The sequence below is a fragment of the Orcinus orca genome, chromosome 4, assembly GCF_937001465.1.
Source record: "Orcinus orca chromosome 4, mOrcOrc1.1, whole genome shotgun sequence".
Taxonomy (NCBI): Eukaryota; Metazoa; Chordata; class Mammalia; order Artiodactyla; family Delphinidae; genus Orcinus; species Orcinus orca.
The window spans coordinates 119,367,970-119,391,631 of NC_064562.1; the positions used below are offsets into that span (position 1 = coordinate 119,367,970).

At 34.6% G+C, this 23,662-nt stretch overlaps 1 protein-coding gene across 1 annotated transcript in view; it reads right to left on the reverse strand.

The window, feature by feature from the left end:
- TACR3 (tachykinin receptor 3) overlaps positions 1 to 23,662 on the reverse strand; it is a 61,046-nt gene that overhangs the window by 11,910 nt on the left and 25,474 nt on the right. Inside the window, exon 3 of the mRNA XM_004269618.2 lies at positions 23,272 to 23,422. Coding sequence (XP_004269666.2) covers positions 23,272 to 23,422 — 151 coding nt within the window. The remainder of the gene's footprint in view (positions 1 to 23,271; positions 23,423 to 23,662) is intronic.

Sequence of the window (23,662 nt, forward strand, 5' to 3'; positions counted from 1 at the left end):
CTTGACATTCAATAAATACCTGTTGACTGAGGATATTTTAATTTTACCAACCATTTTATGAACACTTTAATTGCAAAAAATATCATTTATCTTTGTCTTACCAGTTTTTTGCCCTATCATGCACATAATAGGATTTCAAAAATATTATTTCAGTGAATAAAACAAAAACACCTTTATATATTTCAAACCAAAATTAAAATCATTATTATTGCACTTGGCTTTTGTATTTAGCAGGATATTTGGAAAGAATAGCTATATGAACCATGTGAAGGTACAGCTTTAAGAAAGAAGTTCAATTATGTTTGCTTACTTGATCTATTATATCCTTAAATTACAATTGTTCTACAATAATGCCACTTTTCTAAAGAAACCAAGGCCCTAGGCTCTCAAGATACAGTGCTAAATTAAAAAAGAAAAAAAAAGTTGTCTATTTTCACAGAATTTACATCCTATTAAAGATGTAGTCATTATATAATAAATACACAAATACATATGAAATTACAAATTATGATGAATTCTATGGAGAAAAAGAATTATATCTAGGTTTATGGAATGCAATGGAAGTTATATTTGAGGAAGTAATATTTAAGCTGGAACCTAGAGGATGTACAGAGAGAAGAATGAAGGGCACATCATTCTATGTCCTGATAATAATGTGAGTGAAGACTGAGAATTGGGAGAAACTTTGATGTGCTAGAGCAGCTGAGAGCAAGTGTCACTGGAACGTAGTATATGAAGAGTGAAGTTTCATAGAATTAGATTGGCAGAGTAAGTGGTAGCAAGATCCTGCAGGATCTCATAGGTTATTTGGGGGGTTTGCAATTGCTTTGATCTATTTTCTTAACTATATCAGGGAACCACTGAAAAACTAGGCAGATTGCATGAGTTGATTTAGAATTTAAAAACATCATCTTGTACAGCATGGTGACTATTGTTAATAATACTGTACTGTATATTTAAAAGTTGCTAGGAGAGTAGATCTTAAAAGTTCCCATAATAAGAAAAAATTATAACTATGTGTGCTGATGGATGTTAACCAGACTTACTGTGATGATCATATAGCAATATATACAAATATTAAATCATTATGTTGTATACCTAAAACTAATATAATGTTATATTTAAAATTATATCTCAATAAAAAATCTTGGATGCTGAATGGAGAATAAAGTTGAAGAGAACAAGTGTAGATCTGGGGAAATGAGTTGGAGAGGCGGTGGTAGTGGACCTAATGACTGTTGTAATGATAGTATCTTGGAGAATTATTTCAATGGAAGTGGAGGGAAGTACAGAAATGGGAGATATTTTTCGGGAGGGACTCATTAGGGTTTAGTGATGAATTAGATGATAGTGAGAGGGAAAGGGAAGTTTAAAAATGACTCTTTTCAGAATTTAATATCTGGGTGAATGGAAGTGCCAACTACTAATATTTGGATGACTGTAGAAGAGTCTGCTTTTATGACAGACATGGAGACTTAAAGATCAGTTTTGTATATTATAATCTAAAAATACCTCAGAAATAGCCAAAACAAGGACATCAAGTATGCAGCTGATTATTTCATAAACTTAGAGCTCATAGAGGAAGTATTGTTTTGGAATATATATTTCAGAGTCAGAGATCTATAGATGATATTTAATGTCATGGAAATGAATGAATATAAAAATGAATATAGAAGATAGGAATGAATATATTCTGTACTATTGGTTCTGTTTCACTGAAGAACCCTGACTAATACTGCTATGATATCAATTATACTGCACAGCTCCCTATTGCATACTCCATATTTTTGGCCTTCCTAGAAGTAGTCCAATTTCTGAGCACGTTCATTTTTATATAAAAATATATTTGCTCTAGGGGAGAATACATTTTTTCCTGATCATCTAATCTATTCCTCATCAGTTTAGCTAATGGCATTATGGCATTGCTTCATACATTGTTAATTCATTGATTCTGAAAATATTTATTGAGCATTTTGTATATATATGCATATATATGGTACTGGCTCAAACAATTATCGAGGCCAAGAACTTCCACAATTTGCCATCTGCAAGATGGAGACCCAGGAAGGCTGGTGGAGAAAATTTATGTCACAACTTAAGCAGTCAGGCAGAGAGCAAATTCAACCTTCTGCTTTTTTTGTTGTATTTAGGCTCTCAACAGATGTAATGACGTCCACCTACATTGGGGAGAACCATCTGCTTTACTTATTCCACCAATTCAAATGCTAATCTCTTCTGGAAATATCCTCACAGACACACCCAGACATAATATTTAACCAGCTATCTGGGTATCTGATGGCCCAGTCAAGTTGACACATAAAATTAATCATTACAATAGCATAGGCTTCATTATGCCATTGAATTGAATTTTAGTATGTTACTAATAGAGAAAGATAGATACATGTCTGGATTGTTCATTGCATATTCATTGCATTCTATTTCAATGGTGGCTAAAGAAACTACTTTCATATACAAACTTATTTTTATGATGTGTGATATTATGTCAGTGTAGATTTATTTATACCCTAAGGTAAATATAAGTCAAAATACATATTCTAGAAGCTTGTGCTTTCTCCCCTTAATTTCAATAATGGTAAAAAGAAAGAATTTGCTTTTTATTGAAAGGAATAACTCAGAAAAGATAACAATATGTAGGTACATTTAGTTTTATAAGACTGTTTAAGAAAGAGGATAATAAATAGATAAGTAAGTTAATAAATAATAAAATCTCAAAGAGTAAAAGTAAGGGACAAACAGTTGCCTCCTAAGACAGAAGGGAAACTAAAATTTGTTGAGGCCCTGTTATGTGCAAGGTACTGTGCTTGCACTGTATGCATTATATGCTCATTTTAATTAATGCTATTGGTATGTATTGGAGGTGCCCAGCTAACTGTGTTTTAATTAAAGTGAAAGGTCTAGTAGGTAAGAATTTATTTTCTAACAGGGAGTGTTGTCAAGAAGTAGAAGAGGCTGATTCTGGAGGTAAAGGTAAATAGAATATCTCTCTGTACATTAAATTCTATTCAAGTGAATGACTCCATATTACTAAGCTAGACCTCTCCTCTAACCTTCTGTTATTTTTTTCCCTTGTGATCCTTAGGTGTTTTGCATATCTGTTTGTGTTTTGATATATTTCTTCACTTTTCAATGGTGACATCTTCTTTTTCAACAATTGGAGTTTTAAATTTAAAAACGATACATTTAGTCTCATGATTTTCATGCCATAATTAAGAGATCTTATCTTTTGTGTTTTAGTCCATGAAGTACAGATTATTCTAAGTGCTCTGCTTCTCTGTCTTGTTTCTAGCAGCTGGGTTCCCTAAGGTTTGTTTTTACTTCCTTTTGCCAAGTCTAGGCCCTGTCTGTCTTTGCCTGTAAAGATCAACTGAGTATTCTTTTCAGGACTGCAAATCTGACATGACAGAGAGAGCACAGTCTTCTCTCCTATTAGTCAGCTGTGTCCTCGGAAGATGGAGAAAGACAGTCTAGTCTGCCCCGTGTGGCCGTAGTGGGCGTATTAGCACTTTCACAGTCTCCGGAATAATGAGGTTGATGCATAAAACCCTGTGCTTTTCTCTCCTTGATTGTACCACCTTCTGGCTTCACACACCCTGCTGAGCTCTGCCTGCTTTCCTATCACAGTTACTGCTTCTCTCAGAAGACTTAGCATGTGGCAGATGAGAAGGTAGAACTCAGGCCACCATCTTCCCCAGATAGGTAACCTGTGTGAATATCTCAAAGACATCTCAAAATTTATGTATTAAAAAATTTCCCTCCATTCTCCACTCCCCCTCTCCACACCCCCTTCCAAGGCTGTTCTTTCTGTGAATTTCCCTATCTCTGTAAGTGGCACCACCACCCATCTAGACATTTAGAAGTCATGCTTATTTCTTTGCATCCCCTCATTTTCACTGCCCCATTCAATACCTAGGCAAATCCTGTTGGCCAAGTCACCAAAATATGTCTAAATCTTTTTGTATTGTCATCTCTATTACTATAATCTCTGAGAAAGCATCATTATCTTTCTCCTGGACTAATGCAATAACCACCTAATTGGACTTTGCTATCAAAGCTATTGTTATATTTTAATAGCTAATAATAAAATAATAATTGTCTTAATTAGCTCAGGCTGCTATAACAAAATGCCATTGACTGAGTGGCTTCAATAACACACATGCATTTTCTCACAGTTCTGGAGACTGGAAGTTTGAGTTCAGGGTACTGGCATGATTGATTTCTGGTGAAGTTCTGCTTCCTGGTGTGTAGGTGGCCACCATATGTATTTAAGGAGAGAGGGAGAGTGAGTGACCTCTCTGTTGTGTCCTCTTACAAGAACACTAATCCTATTGGATCAGGGCCCCATCCTGATGACCACATTTAACTGTAATTATCACTGTATAGACCCTATCTTCAAATACAGTCATATTAGAGGTTAGAGCTTCAACATATGAATTTAGCAGAGACACAATTCAGTCTTTAGTAATACTAAATGTAAGACATTATAATATCAAGTTCTTATTTGTCAATGTGTTTAGGTCTATTATTTTCTAGAGTTTCCCTTTGAGTTGGTAATTACCTATTGATATTTTCCAGAAAGTAACATTTTTCTTTTGATATTAGTTTTAATATTTCTATTAATATACCATAATTCATTGTTTGGCCTGGGAAGAATAATTCCCAAATTGGAAGAGGCACACAACTTATTTATGGAGTTGTTGAGAGAAATTCTTTCTCTGATATTTTAAAGTATAAGTTTTAAACTTGTTTCTATTTAGTATTGAGGCAAAGAATTTAAATGGCTTATCAAGTAGCTGATCAGTGGTGTACATTTAAGCACATAACTTTATGGAATAGTTAGAAGCGAACTTTGAAGTTCATTACACAGTAGTGTACAGCAGTGTCAAGAGCACTGGACTCAAAGACTTTGATTTAAATCTAGGCCCTGACTGTAAATAGCTATGTAACATTGGGTAAATTAAATCTTTCTGAACATCAATAGCCTTATTAGTAGAGATAAGAACACTCATCATACAAGGGATTGTGAGGATTAAATGGAAATGAGAATGCCAGGCTCATAAAATACTCAGGGCACACTGAGATATTCATTTTTACTTCATTCCCAAGATCTGACTAACTTATAAGCATATTTTAAATTATTGGTACTGAGGCCTAAGTTGGTTATGAATGTGCTTTTATAAAGTCAATGGAGGGCTACGGTGGTGGGCTTGGGGACAGTGGGTAAAATGAAAATTGGGTACTGGAGAGCCAAGGTCTTCTATCAAATTTTGTGGGAGAAGGTATGCAAACAATAGGAGTTTTAAGAACAGCTCTTTTAAAATCATAATTCCTGCTAATCTGAGTTTGTGTGTTTGTGTGATTGTGAACAGAAATAGCGATAGAGATAGAGAGATATGGCATCACTCCATGTTTTCCATTACAGCTTAAAACATAACAAGCCCAATCATTTTATAGTCACAATGGCTTTGTCACGTCTTCAACACAGCATATTTCTATAAGATAACAACATAACAGATGTTCCTTGAAAATCTTTCCTATAGGAAAAAATGAATAAGATCATTACCAGAGGAAGAAAAAGAATAAATGTTTTGTTCTTAATTTATATTTTAGTTTTATAACTGGAGAATTAAGAACTTGAAATGTATTTAATAAAATATTAATTGAACAATAAAAAGACCATAAATATTTTTACAAAGTTAAAAACTACCTAGACTCTAATGCCCATTTAACTGTTAACTATAATATTTAGAGCATAAAATTAATCCAAGGCATATAATCTCAGTATCTTTTTTTATTGGTATTTAAGATCTCAATTTGTTTGCAAAGTTCATCTGAGAAAAATAAAAATAACCTGTCTATATATTTACTCCTTTAGATGCATGAATAATTTCTGGGAAAGAGAAATATCCTTTACTCTAACAATTCCAGAAATATATTTTAAAACATCAAATTTAAGTCCTCCTCATGATATGTCAGGAAAATTGGTGGTGTTCCAGAAAATTAAGTTTTATGGGTTCATTTAGACCAGTAATGTCAGAAATTAGTGACTTGTGCTAGAGGAAACTCCTAGAGAGGTTATTGGGAGACTACTGAATTTTAAGTGAAACATTAGTATAAATTTGTGGGTCACTACAACACATGAAAGACACAACCAAAGAAAAAAGACAGGATATATTATAAAGATCTTTGTAATATCAGAAACATCAACATATTGTATAGTTTGTATATACTGTATAGAGTATATAGAGTGTATATTGTGTATAATATATACAGAGTAACTTGAGTGTGTATATGTATATCTATATCTATATCTATCTATCTATCTATCTATCTATCTATCTATCTATCTATCTATCTGTCTGTCTGTCTTTTTCCCTAAGAACAACTATAAGCTCTGGAAAAAGTATAAATTACAATAACAACTACAAAACTGTTTTATGGCACTGGAGAGTGGTCAAAATTATGCTGAAACTGGAGACTACATAACCTGGGTGAGATTCATACATATATAACTTCTCCAAATTCCTTGGCTTCCCCTGCAATGCACAAGACAAGGCTACTAGCATCTTAGGAGGTGAAAAACAGCTGAAAGGCTGTAAGAGGGGAGAGATTTTAGCAGCTACTCCTCATATAAGAGAGACAGAGTTTAAAGTTTGAGTCTCTTCAAACTAGAGTCTCAGTAGACAACTTGGGTTTTCCCACAAGGTCTAGGCCTTAAGATTAAATACTATGCCTAGGATTAAGAAATTAACCTTAAAACCAAGGGCAAAACTAAAATAGATTCATCCTAACGAAGTACCAAACCTCTGCAAATTTGAATGATCTACCAGCAACTTAACTGCCTGCTCAGAGAAAGCACAGCATTTTTCAGATGAATGGCACCCTGAGTCTTAACATCATATCTCACAGTACCCAGTATACAACTCCAAATTGTCGTACATGCAAAGAAATATAAAAATGTGACCCATAATCAAGAAAAAATGAGTCAGTAGGTTTTGCAATTAATAGGTAAGGTTTTTTATATAACTATGAAAAATATGTTAAAGTATTTACAGAAACAGATGGCTTAAAAGATGGAGAATTTCAGGAGGTATATGAAAATTGTAAAACTGTAAAATATTCAGATGGAAATCTTAGAATAATATCTGAAGTAATTTAATAAAGTATTAGATGTTTCATTTCAATTCTGACTATGTAAATATTTGATAAGTACTTGATAATGCTTGATTCATTTTGTCAGTATCTCTTATCACTTTCCAAGATTATACTCCTAGAGTAAGACATTTCTTTTGTTTCTATTACTACTAAAAGAGAAAAATACTTTTTAGGACCATTAAACTAGCAAAATCATTGAAGTGCTGAGTCCACATTAATTGCTTCTGTTTCTGGCTAGAGTCTATTTTTGCTAGCAACTCACAAAACATGAGAATTGGTGTACAATGCCTTATCAAAAATGAAAACCAGATTTGGAGAGCCAAAATGACTCATGATCTTTTAATATTAATATTTTATTTGAGTCATAAATATTAGAAGACTGTGAGTCATTTGAGTCATGGTTTAAGACAAATAAGCAAACAAAGAAATAGAAAACTTTCATTCATTTTGAAATATTCTGCCTTTCATAATAAGTATAAGCTTTCATGTGTAATAATAATTATTTTTAAAGTAACGATTCACTTGAGCCCTTCAGCTTTGCAAAGTTTGTTGGAAGAGATAGTTAAGCAAATGGATGTTTCTTATGTAAAGTTGTAAGTTGCTTGCTAGAGTTTGCTGTGTGATGTAATGGGAGCACATGGACAAACACTGAATGCAGATTGGGGGTGGAAGTTTCAAAGAGACTTTCTAGAGGAAGAAGTGCCTGTGATACAGCTTTGAAGACAAATAGGAAATATCCAGGTGAGAGGAGCAGAAAAGGAGTGGGAGAGTTGGGGGAAGAGTGTCCTAGTCACATAAATAAAATATGCAAAGTTCATACCTCACTCTAGTACTACAAATAGTTTGACTGACTGGGGATGTAGTGCATAATATAAGATATGCTGATGAAGAAAGTAAGAGAGATGGATTGAAGTGAGATTAGGGAGGGCCAGAGAAACCATTAAAGGATTTTAAGGAGAGTATTAATAAATTTAGATTTTAGAGAGATTACTTTGAAAGCAGTGTAGAATCGATTTTACTTGAATTAGATTTAATGGAGGCAGGAGGATCATTAGTTGATGAGTATATTAATCTAGGTAAGAAATTATGTAGTCTAAACAAAAGTAGAGCAGGAGCTTAGGAAAGAAAAATATATATTTATATTTGAGTGCTTTTAGAGTTAATTTGAAGGACTTTCTCATTGACTGAGTTTCAGTTGAGGAAAGAGAGATGTTACAGATTATTTCCAGTTTCTTTTGTCTGGTCACTCTGTGGATATTAGTAATATTCTATGAAATGGAAAGAAGACTTTCAAAGTCTCGACAAAGACCGTTATTTCATTTTGACACGCTTATTTTGAACTGTCTGTTATACATAGGGTTGGGACGAGAGATGATTAATAGAATTTTAATCTGGAGCTCAGAGCCTGAACCTCAGAAGAGGAGTCTAGATACGGGCATAATGTTAATGTCGATTTGGGAGTAATTTTCAAAGATGTTGATGTCAGAGTGGATGAAATTATCCAAATAAGACAGTATATGAAAGCTATAAAGATATGAAGAATGGGCCTGCAGGGTAAAGAGTAGCATTGAAGTGCTATAGGAAGAAAAGCCAGAAAAGGATACTAAAGAGGAATATCCTGCAGAGAGAAAGGAGGCAAATTCCATGGAAGGAGAGGCTTTTCAAGTGGTGAGTGATGAAAAGGTATCTACTGTGTCAATCTGATCAAGGATTGAATATATCCAATGAATTTACAACAAAGAAGGCACAGGTATCTTTGTCAAGGGTAGTTTCAGCAGAATGGTACGTTGGAAGTCACAAAGCATTAACAAGAGGAGCAAAAGATTGGTAAACAAGAGGAGAAAGCAAATGTAAACAACACAAGATGGAAGAGATGTGAATGTGCTTATATTTTGGAAGAGAATTATAGTGAAGTGAAAGAGGTCATGGTTCAGAAGAGAGATGGTTTAATTGAGGGATGACTACTTTTGAGAAGGAGGTGCCCAGGATCTAGAACACAGGTAATGTATTGATGAAAAACATAAGAAGACAGTGATCAGAGGAAGATAGCAGTAGCTGGATGAGGTGTGCAGACAGTGAGCCTAGTCAGCAGTCTGTGGCCACTTGAACCCCCATCCCCGCATTGAAGTGAATCCAAATATAATACTGCAGAAGAGCTGTGTTGTTGTGAAAACATGGAGCTCAGTTGTAAGGAACAATCAGACCTGGAAGAGACCAGTATCAACGTGACTGGGGAAGGATATTCATCAGCTTTAGGGAATCACACTTACAAAAATAAAATGAAGTGCATACTAAAGTTTTAATCAAAATGAATCGTAGGGAAAAATGATCGTTGGGAATGTTGTGAGGTCATTTGCTAGATCTACCTGCTCTCAAATTGGAATATACCTACAATTTTCTTGGATAAAGGATTCAAAATGAATAGATTAATTCTCTCTCCTACTACTTAAAGTTAATATAAATAAAGCTATAAGCTTTTTCCCGCTCAACTAATATAACTTGGTACTTTAGTTGTATGAAAAAACTGATCCATTTCAGAGAAATGAGAATCTGATCTGTACTGTTAAATCACCCAAAGACAGAGATTCTGTGACTTTCCTCTAAAATTTTAAAATACCATTAATAAATTCATGTCTGGAAAATAGTCCCTTTTGCTTATAACAAAATTTTTTGGTTTGTTATCACAGAATATAACAGAGTAGCCATTGATATGCCTTATATACATTAAGAAATTAGATCATTACAGCAAAATGTCCCTGAACTATGCCTCCCATCTCAGGCTATGAGACTTGAAGAAGGTATGGGTATACACCTTTACCTTTGAATCATGTGCTCAAAGCTGCCTAAATTCTCAGATATCTTATAGGAAAAAGATAAGAGAGCAATAGAAATGGAATTGTAAGGCCTAGGATCTCCCATTCATTGTATTACCGATGATCCTTAAGTAAATGTAAGCTGATTTATTTATTGCCTCAAAACACTGGAGTTCGTGCTCACTGTACTGAATACTTCCTAGTGAAAATATGTGGTCTGATAATGAAATGTTCCAGGAGATGCCTCATGAAATCTTATGTCCAGAAGTTAGATTGTAATGTTCCAGGTATTGTAATGATGGAGATCTGGCTTGTATTCTCAGTCAAGTGAAAGAAAAAGTGTCTTCTAGTTCTCCATGAAGCCTTGTCTAAAATTGAACACTCTCTCTTGTTCAAACTGGATTAAATGTGGCATACAAACTTATTGTCACCAGTCATTAGTTTTCAATTTCCTTGAGGCACTGTGTATGAAGGGAACTATTATCTAATACTTGATCTTCTGCTTTTTAATCAGCATGGGTAGCATTTGAAGGACCTGTTGTTTATTCTAATTATTACTGGAGTTCCTATTCCCTTGGTTTTGCAACTACTATTCTGTCCATTGTTTTCAGTTCTTTTAGGATGCTTTTTTCCTTTACAGATTTAATATGTAAGGCATGTATGTGTTCCTTTAAGGTGTCAGTGAAAATCATTCTTTTCATCTGGGCTTAGGTGGCCGTGGAAAAAGGCTTTAGGAATTTCTATTTCAGAGACTTTTTATAATTTTCATTTCAGATCATGTTGGAGAATGATGAAATAATAAGGCAGAAATAATCTGACGCTAATATCTGAGAGTCCAAAGGTAAGAACTATTTACAGTATATTATTTCACTGATCTAAATATTTCCAAATAAAAACAGGTTAAAAACAGATTTGGGAGAAATACAAATAATTTTAAAAATCCATAAGTTTGGAAATACACTGCATGAAGCACATAGAAGTACAGAGAATCATAGTCCTTTGGGGAATCTACTACTTAAGCAAAGTAGTAGAGGTGAAGGTCTCTCTGAAATCTTTTCAGAAGTGAAATAAAAATGAAAACAGTAGCAGAAAGACATCTGAAAAGACTTGGAGCAAGTAATTAGAATCACATGCATAAAGAGTTCATGTGCAACCTGGTGTGACAGAAACAACAATAACAACAACAACAACATTAGTTTTCTATTTATAATCCTCTCCTGACTTGAAGGAGAGTGAAATTGGGTCTATGGAGAATATTGTGTTTGCTGAGAAGGGTAACGGATGTAGGTGGGGATTGCAAGTTTGGAATTATTTGAATCATAGGATCTTTGCTACAGTTTGGATAATAGGAACTGTGCTGAATTTGTCTTGAAAAATAATGGGTGAATAGGCTTTCTGAGGCAGAGAAATGGATCAAGTAGAGGCTGCAAGAAGGAAAGGTGAAGAGGGAGAGAGAGACACATACAATTGCCTGGGAGCTGACTTGTAAAGAAATGCCAAAAGAGATTTATGTTCTGAGAGGCAAATTCTCCCTTTGGGCTAATGTACAAAATCCTCAGCAAAATTTACATTTGTCATTCAGGATACATGAAAATGAAAAAAAGTGATATATATGAAGTTACTTAAAATCTGGGTCATATGAATAATGGTAAATGAAAACAGTAGGCTATCGGGAACTAGCTATCATACAAAATCAAGAGTCAGAATCACTTATAGAGCACTATGTGGGGGGCAGACAGGTGTCATTCTAGGCACTTTTAAGGACTGCACTGTCCCTTGTTGCAAAGACTGTGTAAAGATGGAACAGCAAAATAATTTCAAAAGGAACTGTCTCCTTTAAGGCAGGAATGAAGAAAGAGGAGTAAAGGGGAAAGGGGAAATAGAAGGGCTCTCAAAAGCAAACAGCCAACTGGGGATGAGATAAAGGAGTAAAATGTTCAAGACGAACAAACAGAAAAACAGTTTCCTCGGTTTTCTTTCTGTTTAAGGTTAAGCCTGTTAGAATAAAGTGGAGAGGAACACTACCCTCATTAAAGAGCTGTCTCACTTGCCAGGAAACTTGCGTCTTTATAGCAGAGCAGAAATCCTCCTTGGTGCCAGGAAGCCCTTGACTGTATCAACCCCTGTGTCCTAGCTGTCAAGAAAGAGATTATTCATGTATTCTTTGCATTTTAGAAAGGATTTTTGTTTTTAGGAAAAATATTTTCAGCTGATGTTACCAGCTGAGGGCCTGGGGTAGAATGGGAGGCTCGTGGAAATATTTGCTGGGCTAGTAAATCGGTTTTGGAGATATGCACCACTTAAGCCTAAGAGTATACTCCCTGCTATCCATCATTCTCTTAACTTAACCTCTCTATTAATTATTTTCTTGACCAGGCAGTTTATATTTGATGTTGATAAAGTTAGTTTTGCAAAACACTGAAGTGTTATTTTCCTCCATGAAAGAAAGGAGGCATTTTTTTTCAGCACAGATTGATGTTAAGGGAATTTGGAATTTTACAATGAGAAGTATATACATCGAGGGGCTGTACAACTAAGGAAGAAGAGCTGAAATCTCTCTTCATGGCTATGCAAACCGCAGTTACACCTCCACTGGTGACTTCCTAAATTCAGTGCCTGTGGAACATCTGAATAGACAACAAGTGTTCCTGCAACTGAGACAGGTCTGGCTTTAGTAGCTGTGGGCTTTGTGGGCATGTACATGCAGGTGTTGTGCCAGGCCAGAGTCTGAGCTGCCTCAATAGCTCCCACAGCAGGTCCAGGTGCATGACTACTGCAGTCCTGGAACCTGACCTCAGTAGATCTGCACTGGTGGCCTGGTGAAAACAACACCTGTGAGTCACCAGGACCATCTGCCAGCATACCCAAGGTTAAGGTGGGACTGACAGCAGTGCCAACAACAGTGTACTTTATGAGCCTGCACAAAGCATGAAAAGGGGACACAACAGAGCACACTCACAGCTGAACAACCCCAGAGGAGGAATACTCAGAGGATTCTCTCCCAGTGGGAGTACTTCAATCCTGCCTACCTTGCATCACAGATCAGAAACACAGCTAAGAAGCATATCTCAGGGCCTCTACTTCAACAACTAGGGAGCACACCATACCCCTGACAGGGCAGTGACAACCACAGAGCAAAGGGGAGGCCCAGTTCAATATCCAGCTTACCCACCAGGGGGCAGAAACCAGAAGCAAGAGGAACTGTGATCCTGCAGGCTGTGGAAAAGATACCATAAACACAAAAAGTTAGACAAAATGAGTTGACAGAGAAATCAGTTGCAGATGAAGGAGCAAGATAAAAACCTACAGAACAACTAAACGAAGAGGAGATAGTCAATCAACCTGAAAAAGAATTCAGAATAATGATAGTAAAGATGATCCAAGATCTCGGAAAAAGAATGGAGGCATGGATTGAGAAGATGCAACAAATGTTTAATGAAGACCTAGAAGAACTAAAGAACAAACAAACAGAGATGAACAATGCAATAACTGAAATGAAAAATACTCTAGAAAGAATCAATAGCAGAATAACTGAAGCAGAAGAATGGATAAGTGAGCTGGAAGACAAAATGGTGGAAATCACTGCCATGGAGCAGAATAAAGAAAACAGGACAGTCTCAGAGACCTATGCGACAACATCAAACACAAGAACATTTGAATTACAGCAGTCCCAGAAGAAGAAGAGAAAGAGAAAGGGCCTGGGAAAATATTTGAAGAGATTATAGTCAAAAACTTCCCTAATGTGGAAAAGGAAATAGTCACCCAAGTCCAGGAGGCACAGAGTCCCATACAGGATAAACCCAAGAAGGAACATGCCAAGATACATATTCATCAAACTAACAAAAATTAAATGCAAAGAAAAAATATTAAAAACAACAAGGGAAAGCAACAAATCACATACAAGGGAATCCCCATAAGGTTATCAGATGACTTTTCGGCACAGACTCTGCAAGCCGGGAGGGAGTGTCATGATATGTTTAATGTAATGAAAGGGAAAAACATACAACCAAGAACACTCTACACAGCAAGGCTGTCATTCAGATTCAATGGAGAAATCAAAAGCTTTACAGACGAGCAAAAGCTAAGAGAATTCAGCACCACCAAACCAGCCCTACAACAAATGCCAAAGGAAGTTCTCTAGGCAGGGAAAAAAAAAATTCAAAGAGACCACAACTAGAAACAAGAAAATCACAAATGGGAAGGCTAACTGGTAAAGGCAAACATAGAGTAAAGGCAGGAAATCATCCATAAAAAATATAATATTAAAATCAGCAACAGTGAGAAGAGAAGTTGGAAATGGGAATTGCATTTGAAACGAAGAGACCAGCAACTTAAAACAACCTTGTATATATATAGACTGCTTTATCAAAACCTCATGGAAAACACAAACCAAAAAACTACAATAGATACACACACAAAAAAGAAAAAGCAGCCTAAACACAACACTAAAGATGGTCATCAGATCACAAGCGAAGAGAACAAAAGAGGAAAGGAAGAAAAAACACCTACAAAAACAAACCCAAAACAATTAAGAAATTAGCAATAGAACTACATATCAATAATTACCTTAAATGTAAATGGATTAAATGCTCAAACCAAAAGACTTAGACTGACTGAATGGATACAAAAACAAGGCCCTATATAGGCTGTCTACAAGAAACCCACTTCAGACCTAGGGATACATACAGACTGAAAGTGAAGAGATGGAAAAAGATATTCCATGCAAATGGAAATCAAAAGAAAGCCAGAGTAGCAATATTCATATCAGACAAAATAGACTTGAAAATAAAGACTGATACAAGAGACAAGGAAGGTCACTACATAATGATCAAGGGATCAATCCAAGAAGAAGATATGAAATTGTAAATATTTATGTATGCAGCATAGGAGCACCTCAATATATAAGGCAAATGGTAACAGCTGTAAAAGGGGAAATCAACAGTAACACAATAATAGTGGGGGACTTTAACACCCCGCTTACACCAATGGACAGATCATCCAGACAGAAAATTAATAAGGAAACATAGCCTTAAATGACACATTAGACCAAATAGACTTAAATGATATTTACAGGGCATTCCATTTGAAAGCAGCAGAATACACTTTCTTCTCAAGTGCACATGGAATATTCTCCAGGATATATCACATCTTGGGTCACAGATGAAGCCTTGATAAATTTAAGAAAATTGAAATCATATCAAGCACTTTGTCTGACCACAATGCTCTGAGTGAGGTTAGAACTCAATTACAGGAAATAATCTATAAAAAACACAAATACATGAAGGCTAACCAATATGTTATTAAATAACCAATGGGTAACTGAGGAAATCAAAGAGGAAATAAAAAAATACCTAGAGACAAATGACAATGAAAACATCGATCCTAGATCTATGCAACACAGCAAAAACCGTTCTAAGAGGGAAGTTTATAGCAATACAATCTTACCTTAAGAAACAAGAAGAATCTCAAACAAACGACCTAACCTTATACCTAAAGCTACTAGAAAAAGAAGAATGGAGAGAACCCAAAGTTAGTAGAAGGAAAGAAATCATAAAGATCAGAGCAGAAATAAATGAAATACAGACAAATAAAACAGTAGCAAAGATCAGTGAAACTGAAAGCTGGTTTTTTGAGAAGATAAACAAAATTGATAAATCTTTAGCCAGGCTCATCAAGAAAAAAAGGGAGTGGTCTCAAATCAAAATTAGAAATGAAAAAGGAGAAATTACAATGGATACCACAGAAATACAAAGATCATAAGAGACTATTATAAGCAACTATACACCGATAAATGGAGAAATGGACAAATTCCTAGAAAGGCACAACCTTCCAAGACTGAACCAGAAAGAAATAGAAAATATGAACAGACCAGTCACAAGTACTCAAATTGAAAGTGTGATTTAAAAACGTCTAACAAACAAAAGCCCAGAACCAGACGGCTGCACAGGCAAATTCTATCAAACATTTAGAGAAGAGTTAACACCTACCCTTCTGAAACTCTTCCAAATATTGCAGAGGCAGGAACACTCCCAAGCTCATTCTACAAGGCCACCATCACCCTGATACCAAAAACAGACAAAGATATCACAAAAAAAGAAAATAACAGGCTGATATCACGGATGAACATAGATGCAAAAATCCTCAACAAAATACTAGCAAACAGAATCCAACAACACAATTAAAGGATCATACACCATGATCAAGTGGGATTTATCCCAGGGATGCAAGGATTCTTCAATATACGCAAATCAATGTGATACACCACATTAACAAACTGAAGAATAAAAACCATATAATCATCTTAATAAGTGCAGAAAAAGCTTTTGACAACTTTTAACACCAATTTATGATTAAAACTCTCCAGAAAGTGGGCATAGAGGGAACCTGCATCAACATAATAAAGGCCATATGTGACAACCCTACAGTTAACATCATACCCAATGGTGAAAAGCTGAAAGATTTCCTCTAAGATCAGGAACAAGACAAGGATGTCCACTCACCACTTTTATTTGGCATAGTTTTGTAAGTCCTAGCCATGGCTATCAGAGAAGAGAAAGAAATAAAAGGAATCCAAACTAGAAAATAAGAACTAAAACTGTCACTGTTTGCAAATGACATGATACTATACATAGAAAATCTTAAAGATGCTACCAGAAAAATACTATAGCTCATCAAGGAATTTGGTAAAGTTGTAGGATACAAAATTTATACACAGAAATCTCTTGTATTACTATTACTATATACTAACAACAAAAGATCAGAAAGAGAAATTAAGGAAACAATCCCATTTACCCTCACATCAATAAGAATAAAATACCTAGAAATAAACCTACCTAAGGGGCAAAAGAACTGTACTCAGAAAACTATTAGATACTGATGAAAGAAATCAAAGATGATACAAACAGATGGAGAGATATGCCATGTTCTTGGATTGGAAGAATCAATAATGTGGAAATGACTATATTACCCAAAGCAATCTACAGATTCCACACAATCCGTATCAAATTACCAATGGCATTTTTCACAGAATTAGAACAAAAAAATTACAATTTGTTTGGAAACACAAAAGACCCTGAATAGCCAAAGCAATCTTGAAAAAGAAGAATGGAGCTGGAGGAATCAGGCTCCCTGACTTCAGACTACACTACAAAGCTACAGTAATTAAAACAGTATGATACTTGCACAAAAACAGAAATATAGATCAATGGAACAGGATAGAAAGTCCAGAGATAAACCCACACACCTATGAATACCTAATCCACGACAAAGGAGGCAAGAATATACAATTGAGAAAAGACAGTCTCTTCAATAAGTGGTGCTGGGAAAACAGGACAGCTAGGTGCAAAAAATGAAATTAGAACACTCCCTAACACCATATGCAAAAATAAACTAAAAATGGATTAAAAACCTAAATGTAAGGCTGGATACTATAAAACGCTTAGAGGAAAACATAGCCAGAACACTCCTTTACATAAATCACAGCAAGATCTTTTTTGATCCACCTCCTAAGTAGTGAAACTAAAAACAAAAATAAAATATGGGGCCTAATTAAACTTCAAATTTTTACACAACAAAGGAAACCATAAACAAGAAAGGAAACCATAAACAAGATGAAAAGACAACCCTCAGAATGGGAGAAAATATTTGCAAATGAAGTAACTGACAAGGGATTAATCTCCAAAATATACAAACAGCTCATGAAGCTCAATATCACAAAAACAAACAACCCAATCAAACAATGGGCAGAAAATCTAAGTAGACATTTCTCCAAAGAAGACATACAGATGGTCAAAAAATGTATGAAAAGATGCTCAAGATCACTCATTACTAGAGAAATACAAATCACAACTACGATGAGGTATCACCTCACACCTGTCAGAATGGCCTTCATCAAAAAATCTACAAATAATGAATGATGGAGAGGGTGTAGAGAAAAGGGAACCCTCTTGCACTGTTGGTGGGAATGTAAATTGGTACCGCCACTATGGAGAATAGTATGGAGGTTCCTCAAAAAAACTAAAAATAGAACCACCATATGACCTAGCAATCCCACTCCTGGGCATATACCCAGAGAAAACCATAATTCAAAAAGAAACATGCACCCCAATGTTTACTGTAGCACTATTTACAATAGCCATGATATGGAACAACCTGAATGTCCATCAACAGAGGAATGGATAAAGAAGATGTGGTACATATATACAATGGAATATTACTCAGCCATAAAAAGGAATGAAATAATGCCATTTGCAGTGACATGGATTGACCTAGAGATTGTCATACAGAGTGAAATAAGTCAGAAAGAGAAAGACAAATATCACATAATATGGCTTATATGTGGAATCTAAAAAAATGGTACAGATAAACTTATTTGCAAAGCAGAAATAGAGTCACAGATGTAGAAATCAAACTTATGGTTACCAAGGGGGGTGAGGGGAGTGGGATGAATTGTGAGATTGGGATTGACATACACTACTATATATAAAATGGACAACCTGCTGTAATGATAACCTACTGTATAGCACAGGAAACTCTACTCAGTGCTCTGTGGTGACCTAAATGGGAAGGGAATCTGAAAAAGAGTAGATATATGTATATATATATAACTGATTCACTTTGCTGTACAGCAGAAACTAACACAACATTGTAAAGCAGCTATACTCCAATAAAAATTTTTTTAATTAATATAATCATTATCACCAATAATTAACACCCATTTATTGATCACAAAATACATGTGTTGACATCTAGCAAACTGATATAGAAAACCCTTGTAAAAACAAAAGTATATGCATGGTGTAAATTCTTTTTACTAACATGAAATTTTTGTTTACTGGAATACTATATCAATAATCTATAATGGGGAGAGTCCTATATTATTTTACTAATGGCAGGGCTAAGAAATATTTTTATTTAACAAAATATGGAAAACTTTCAAGAACAGTTTCATTTATTCAGCAATAGATAAGTAGACCTCATTTTTGGTCCTGAGGATATAATATAATTCTGAAGACATGAACTTTGTCCTGAAGATTCAGACTAAAATCTTTCTTCTCTGTACTGGGTCTAGGGGCAGAGTATCAGGTTGGAACTCAGGAAGCCTAATTTCCAGAACTAGTTCTCCGTTTAAAGATTTTTGACCTTTAGCAAGTCATATCACATGACTGCATTTTCTTATGTATAAAATGAGAATGCAGCTGATTCACAAAACTTTATTCTTTCAATTATTTATTAATTCACCATCCAGAAATCATTATGCTACGCACTGAGGAGACAATAGTGAGTACAGCACTTCTCTTGTTCAGTAGTCTACAACAGATTTGGGAATTTACCTGTGATAAAATGCCCCACATTTCTTAGGGACATTACCAGCCATCATTTTAATTTAACCTAACCTAATTTTAAAGTACCTTATTCATTCCTCCTCTATTATTTTGTATACTCTAACAGTACTTGAACTTATTTTTAAATGAGGTTTAATTATAAACTGAAGAATTGTAAATGGATATTAAATGATATATTGTTGTTGAGATAAGTGAAATTTCAATTATTCAAACAGTCTAGTTAAGACTATTTAAGTCTACATTAAGAACTACTTAAGCAAGGTAAAAGAGCTTGAGTTTCCTGATTTGTTAAAAATGGAAGAAAATAGTTTCCACTAGGTTTACCTCCTGGGGATATTGTGAAGATTAGTACAGTCTATGTATGAGAATATACATATATATATATATATATATATATACACATACATATATATGTATACATGTATATACATGTATATACATATACATGTATATGTATATATACATATATATATATATTATATAAATACTCAGACGTAACGTATCCTTCTGAAAACTGGTCCTTTGAGCAAGTTCTCTAAAAGAACTCAACTCTAAAAACTTTTGTCCAGGATTCAAGTCCAAGTTCTGGTACATATTAATTTTGTGAGTTTGAGATTCAATTTCATTTTTATGTAAAACAAGAAAAAATCACGTAGATACTGTGAGAATTAAATAATATTCATGTGAGAGTTATTTAGAAACTGTGACTCACTGTAAAATGTAGGTCAATATTATGTTTAAAAAGATAAATGGCCAGTTTTATACCTCTTTACTATTCTACCACATGATGTTTTCTTATCTTCACAGTACTGGCATATATATTCACAGTAAAGTGCCTAAAGTAATGGGTACAATTTACTGAGAACAGTTCTATGTGCCAGGCACTTTTTGAAGTACTTAACAAGTATTGCCTCATTTAATCCCTATACAACCACATAGTATATGCATTATTATTATTTTCATTTCAGCTTATAGGGATTGTAACCTCTCTGAGGCTCAGATAGGCTATATTCCCCAAGGTATGTGCCAGAGTCAGCATTTGAACTTGGCACACTGAATAAGAGTCTCTGTTCCCAGTCATTACATTAAATTGTCTAAGAGTAACATAAAAGAATGCCATTTGTTTATCCATTCATCAACCCATTCTATATTTCTCTGAATATGTATTTTCCAATTCTCTCAAAGTTTAAATATAATCTAATTCCATAAACAAAAAATCATTTTTAACTAAACAAAATGATTTTATGAATTTTTATATGTAAAAATAAACAAGAATCACTGAGAAAATTCTGGGAAAAAAAGAGTAAATAGAGGTGAAGAGTTGCCCTATCAGATATTAAAGTACATATAAAGCTTCATTAATTTAACCAGTATGGTGATAATGCATGAACAGCCAGATAAAACAGAGTAGGAAGGAGACTGAGTCTCAAACACATTGGAGAACTTAGAATATGATAATTGTATCATTTTAAGTTAGTGTTGAAAAAGATGGGTTACTCAATAAGTGGAGGTAGATATAACAGGAAAACATCTAGAAAATAATACTGGAGTCTCATTCCACAACTTACATAAATAAACTTCAGCTACATCTAAATTTTACACAACAAACATATTATGAAACCACTAGAAGAGTTTGATTTAATCTAATCTATCCATATAAAGAGGGATTTTATAAAATCGACAATAATTGATTCTATTCTCACAAGAGTATGTTCTGAAGTATTGAGAATTGTAAGATAGTGGTCCAGGTTCATTCTTTTATATGTTGCTGTCCAGTTTTCCCAACACCATTTATTGAAGAGACTGTCCTTTCCCCATTGTATATTCTTGGCTCCTTTGTTGTAAATTTCTTGAGCATATATGTGTGGGTTCTATTCTGTTCCATTGATAAATGTGTTTGTTTTTATGCCAATACCATACTGTTTTAATTACTATAGCTCTGTAATATAGTTTGAAATCAGGAAGCATTCTGACTTCAGCTTGGTTTTTCTTTCTCAAGATTGGTTTGGCTATTCAGTGTTTGTATGTGGTTCCATACAAATTTTATAATTATTTGTTCTATTTCTGTGAAAAATACTATTAGAATTTTGATAGGAATTGCATTGAATCTATAGATGTCTTTAGATACTATGAGCATTTTAACAATATTAATTCTTCCAATCCATGAACACAAAACATCTTTCCATTTATTTGTGTCTTCTTCAATTTCTTTCATCACTGTCTCATTGTCTTCAGTGTACGGGTGTTTCACCTCCTTGGTTAAGCTTATTCCTAGATATTTTATTCTTTTTGATGCAATTGTAAGTGTTATTGTTTTCTTAATTTCTCTTTCTGATAGTTTGCTATTAGTGTATAGAAATGCAACAAATTTCTCTATGTTGATGGTGTAGCACTTGTTATTGATTTCATATGCTAAACTTAATTTTCCTTTGAGAAATCCACATTGTGTAAACTTGGTTGCAATCTTCCCTGCACCTGTAATTGCAGCATGAGAAATATTAATGGGTAATCCATAGAGGAATCTTTTCAAGTGATTGCCACGCACTAAAGGGCTGCAGATATTTCCTCCTAAAGTGCTATCTTTTCTTATTTTTCGAAAGGAATAAACACTTCCACTTCTCAAGTACTGTAGCAAACTAGAAAGGAATACACAGAAACTTTTCTAGGCTTTTCAAAATAATTCCTATCCACTGCCACTTAGGAAGAAGATTTAATCAAAGCAAGTGACATTTGCGATCAATGCAAAGCTTAGAGGTAGGCGGTACACCTGATTGCAAGTTGTATCCCCAGTGGGGTAGAAGTTAGAGAGAGGGAACGGACAGCTATTAGTCTTCTTTACACTTCACTGCTTCAATTAGAAGTATTTCATGATAATATTATTCATATCTTTTATAAATTTTAGGTGTTTTTTGACTTTGTTTTGATTTTAGTTATTTTCCTTTAAGACAATGGGGTTTTGAAATACCCAGTTGGATAAATTTTCATTATATCCTGATGAATTAAACTATTTATATAATTTCAGAAGTATAAAAAGCATGTGTGTTCTAATGGTGTTCTTTGATTTATCAGCCAAAATACAAACTTTTCTCAAAATATCTTAATGAAAAATACTTGGTAAAAAATTAGGAACTTCTATATAAAAGTGCTTACAATATTTATTTTTCTTTGTTGGGGAAATATTGTGTTATACATGACAGAAACTTAAAAAGATAATTTCATGGTTTTTGACTTTAATTTCCCTAGAAAATCTACTACTAAAATGTTGGTTTTATACCTGGATGATAATATACATTTTTTTAAACACATTTATTTATTTATTTTTGGCTGTGTTGAGTCTTCATTGCCATGTGCAGGCTTTCTATAGTTGCGACGAGTGGGGGCTACTCTTTATTGTGGTGTGCGGGCTTCTCATTGCGGTGGCTTCTCTTGTTGTGGGGCACAGGCTCAAGGTGCACGGGCTTCAGTAGTTGTGGCACACGGGCTCAGTAGCTGTGGCTCACGGGCTCTAGAGCACAGGCTCAGTAGTTGTGGCACACAGACTTAGTTGCTCCACGGCATGTGGGAGAAATGAAACTTCTGAAAGACTATATAGTACATCAGAGGCATTCTGTTCAATAAAGGACAAAGATAGCTAGAGCTGCAGAAATACAATCCACTGGGACTCCTACAGTGAAATTTCAGAAGTTTCACGTGGTATGATTAAGAATACTCTGCAAAAGGTAATAAAAAGTCTTTCTGTAAGGAAGTAACAATATCCCAGACTGATATTGTACATGGCCAGTGGCTTATAGAAGATAAAAGGAAAGTAAAATTAAAAGTTGATTAAAAAAAACAGGAAAAAAGTAGGAGTCAAGCATCAAATCATATTATATTAAAATGCCGTAACTAGGTTTTTTCCCTTCTCTTCACACAAATGCTGGATAAATTATATGAAACAGTACCTTCCTTTTAGCCTTTAGCTGCTCATGATACTTGTCACAGGTGTCCCCTGGGATCTCTCCTCCCCAGAGAGTGATTCCAACAATGGTGTATGTGATACCCATGATGAGCAAAGGGAAACAGTACACCAGTATAATAACAATAATATGGTAACTGTAAGAAATAAGAAAAATATATGCTGAAGAGTGTATTGGAATGAAATAGTAAGACTTTGAATTCATTCCATTTTAAGTCATAATTGAACATGCCAAAGATTATTCCCACATTTTCTCTAAGTCCTCATTTCACAAACCCATCACAATACTATGCTATTGTCACTTACAGTCATCCAGATGCTACCAGTTGATCTTTGTCAATCTTTACTTCGTGTATGAAAACTATAGCTGAACTGTA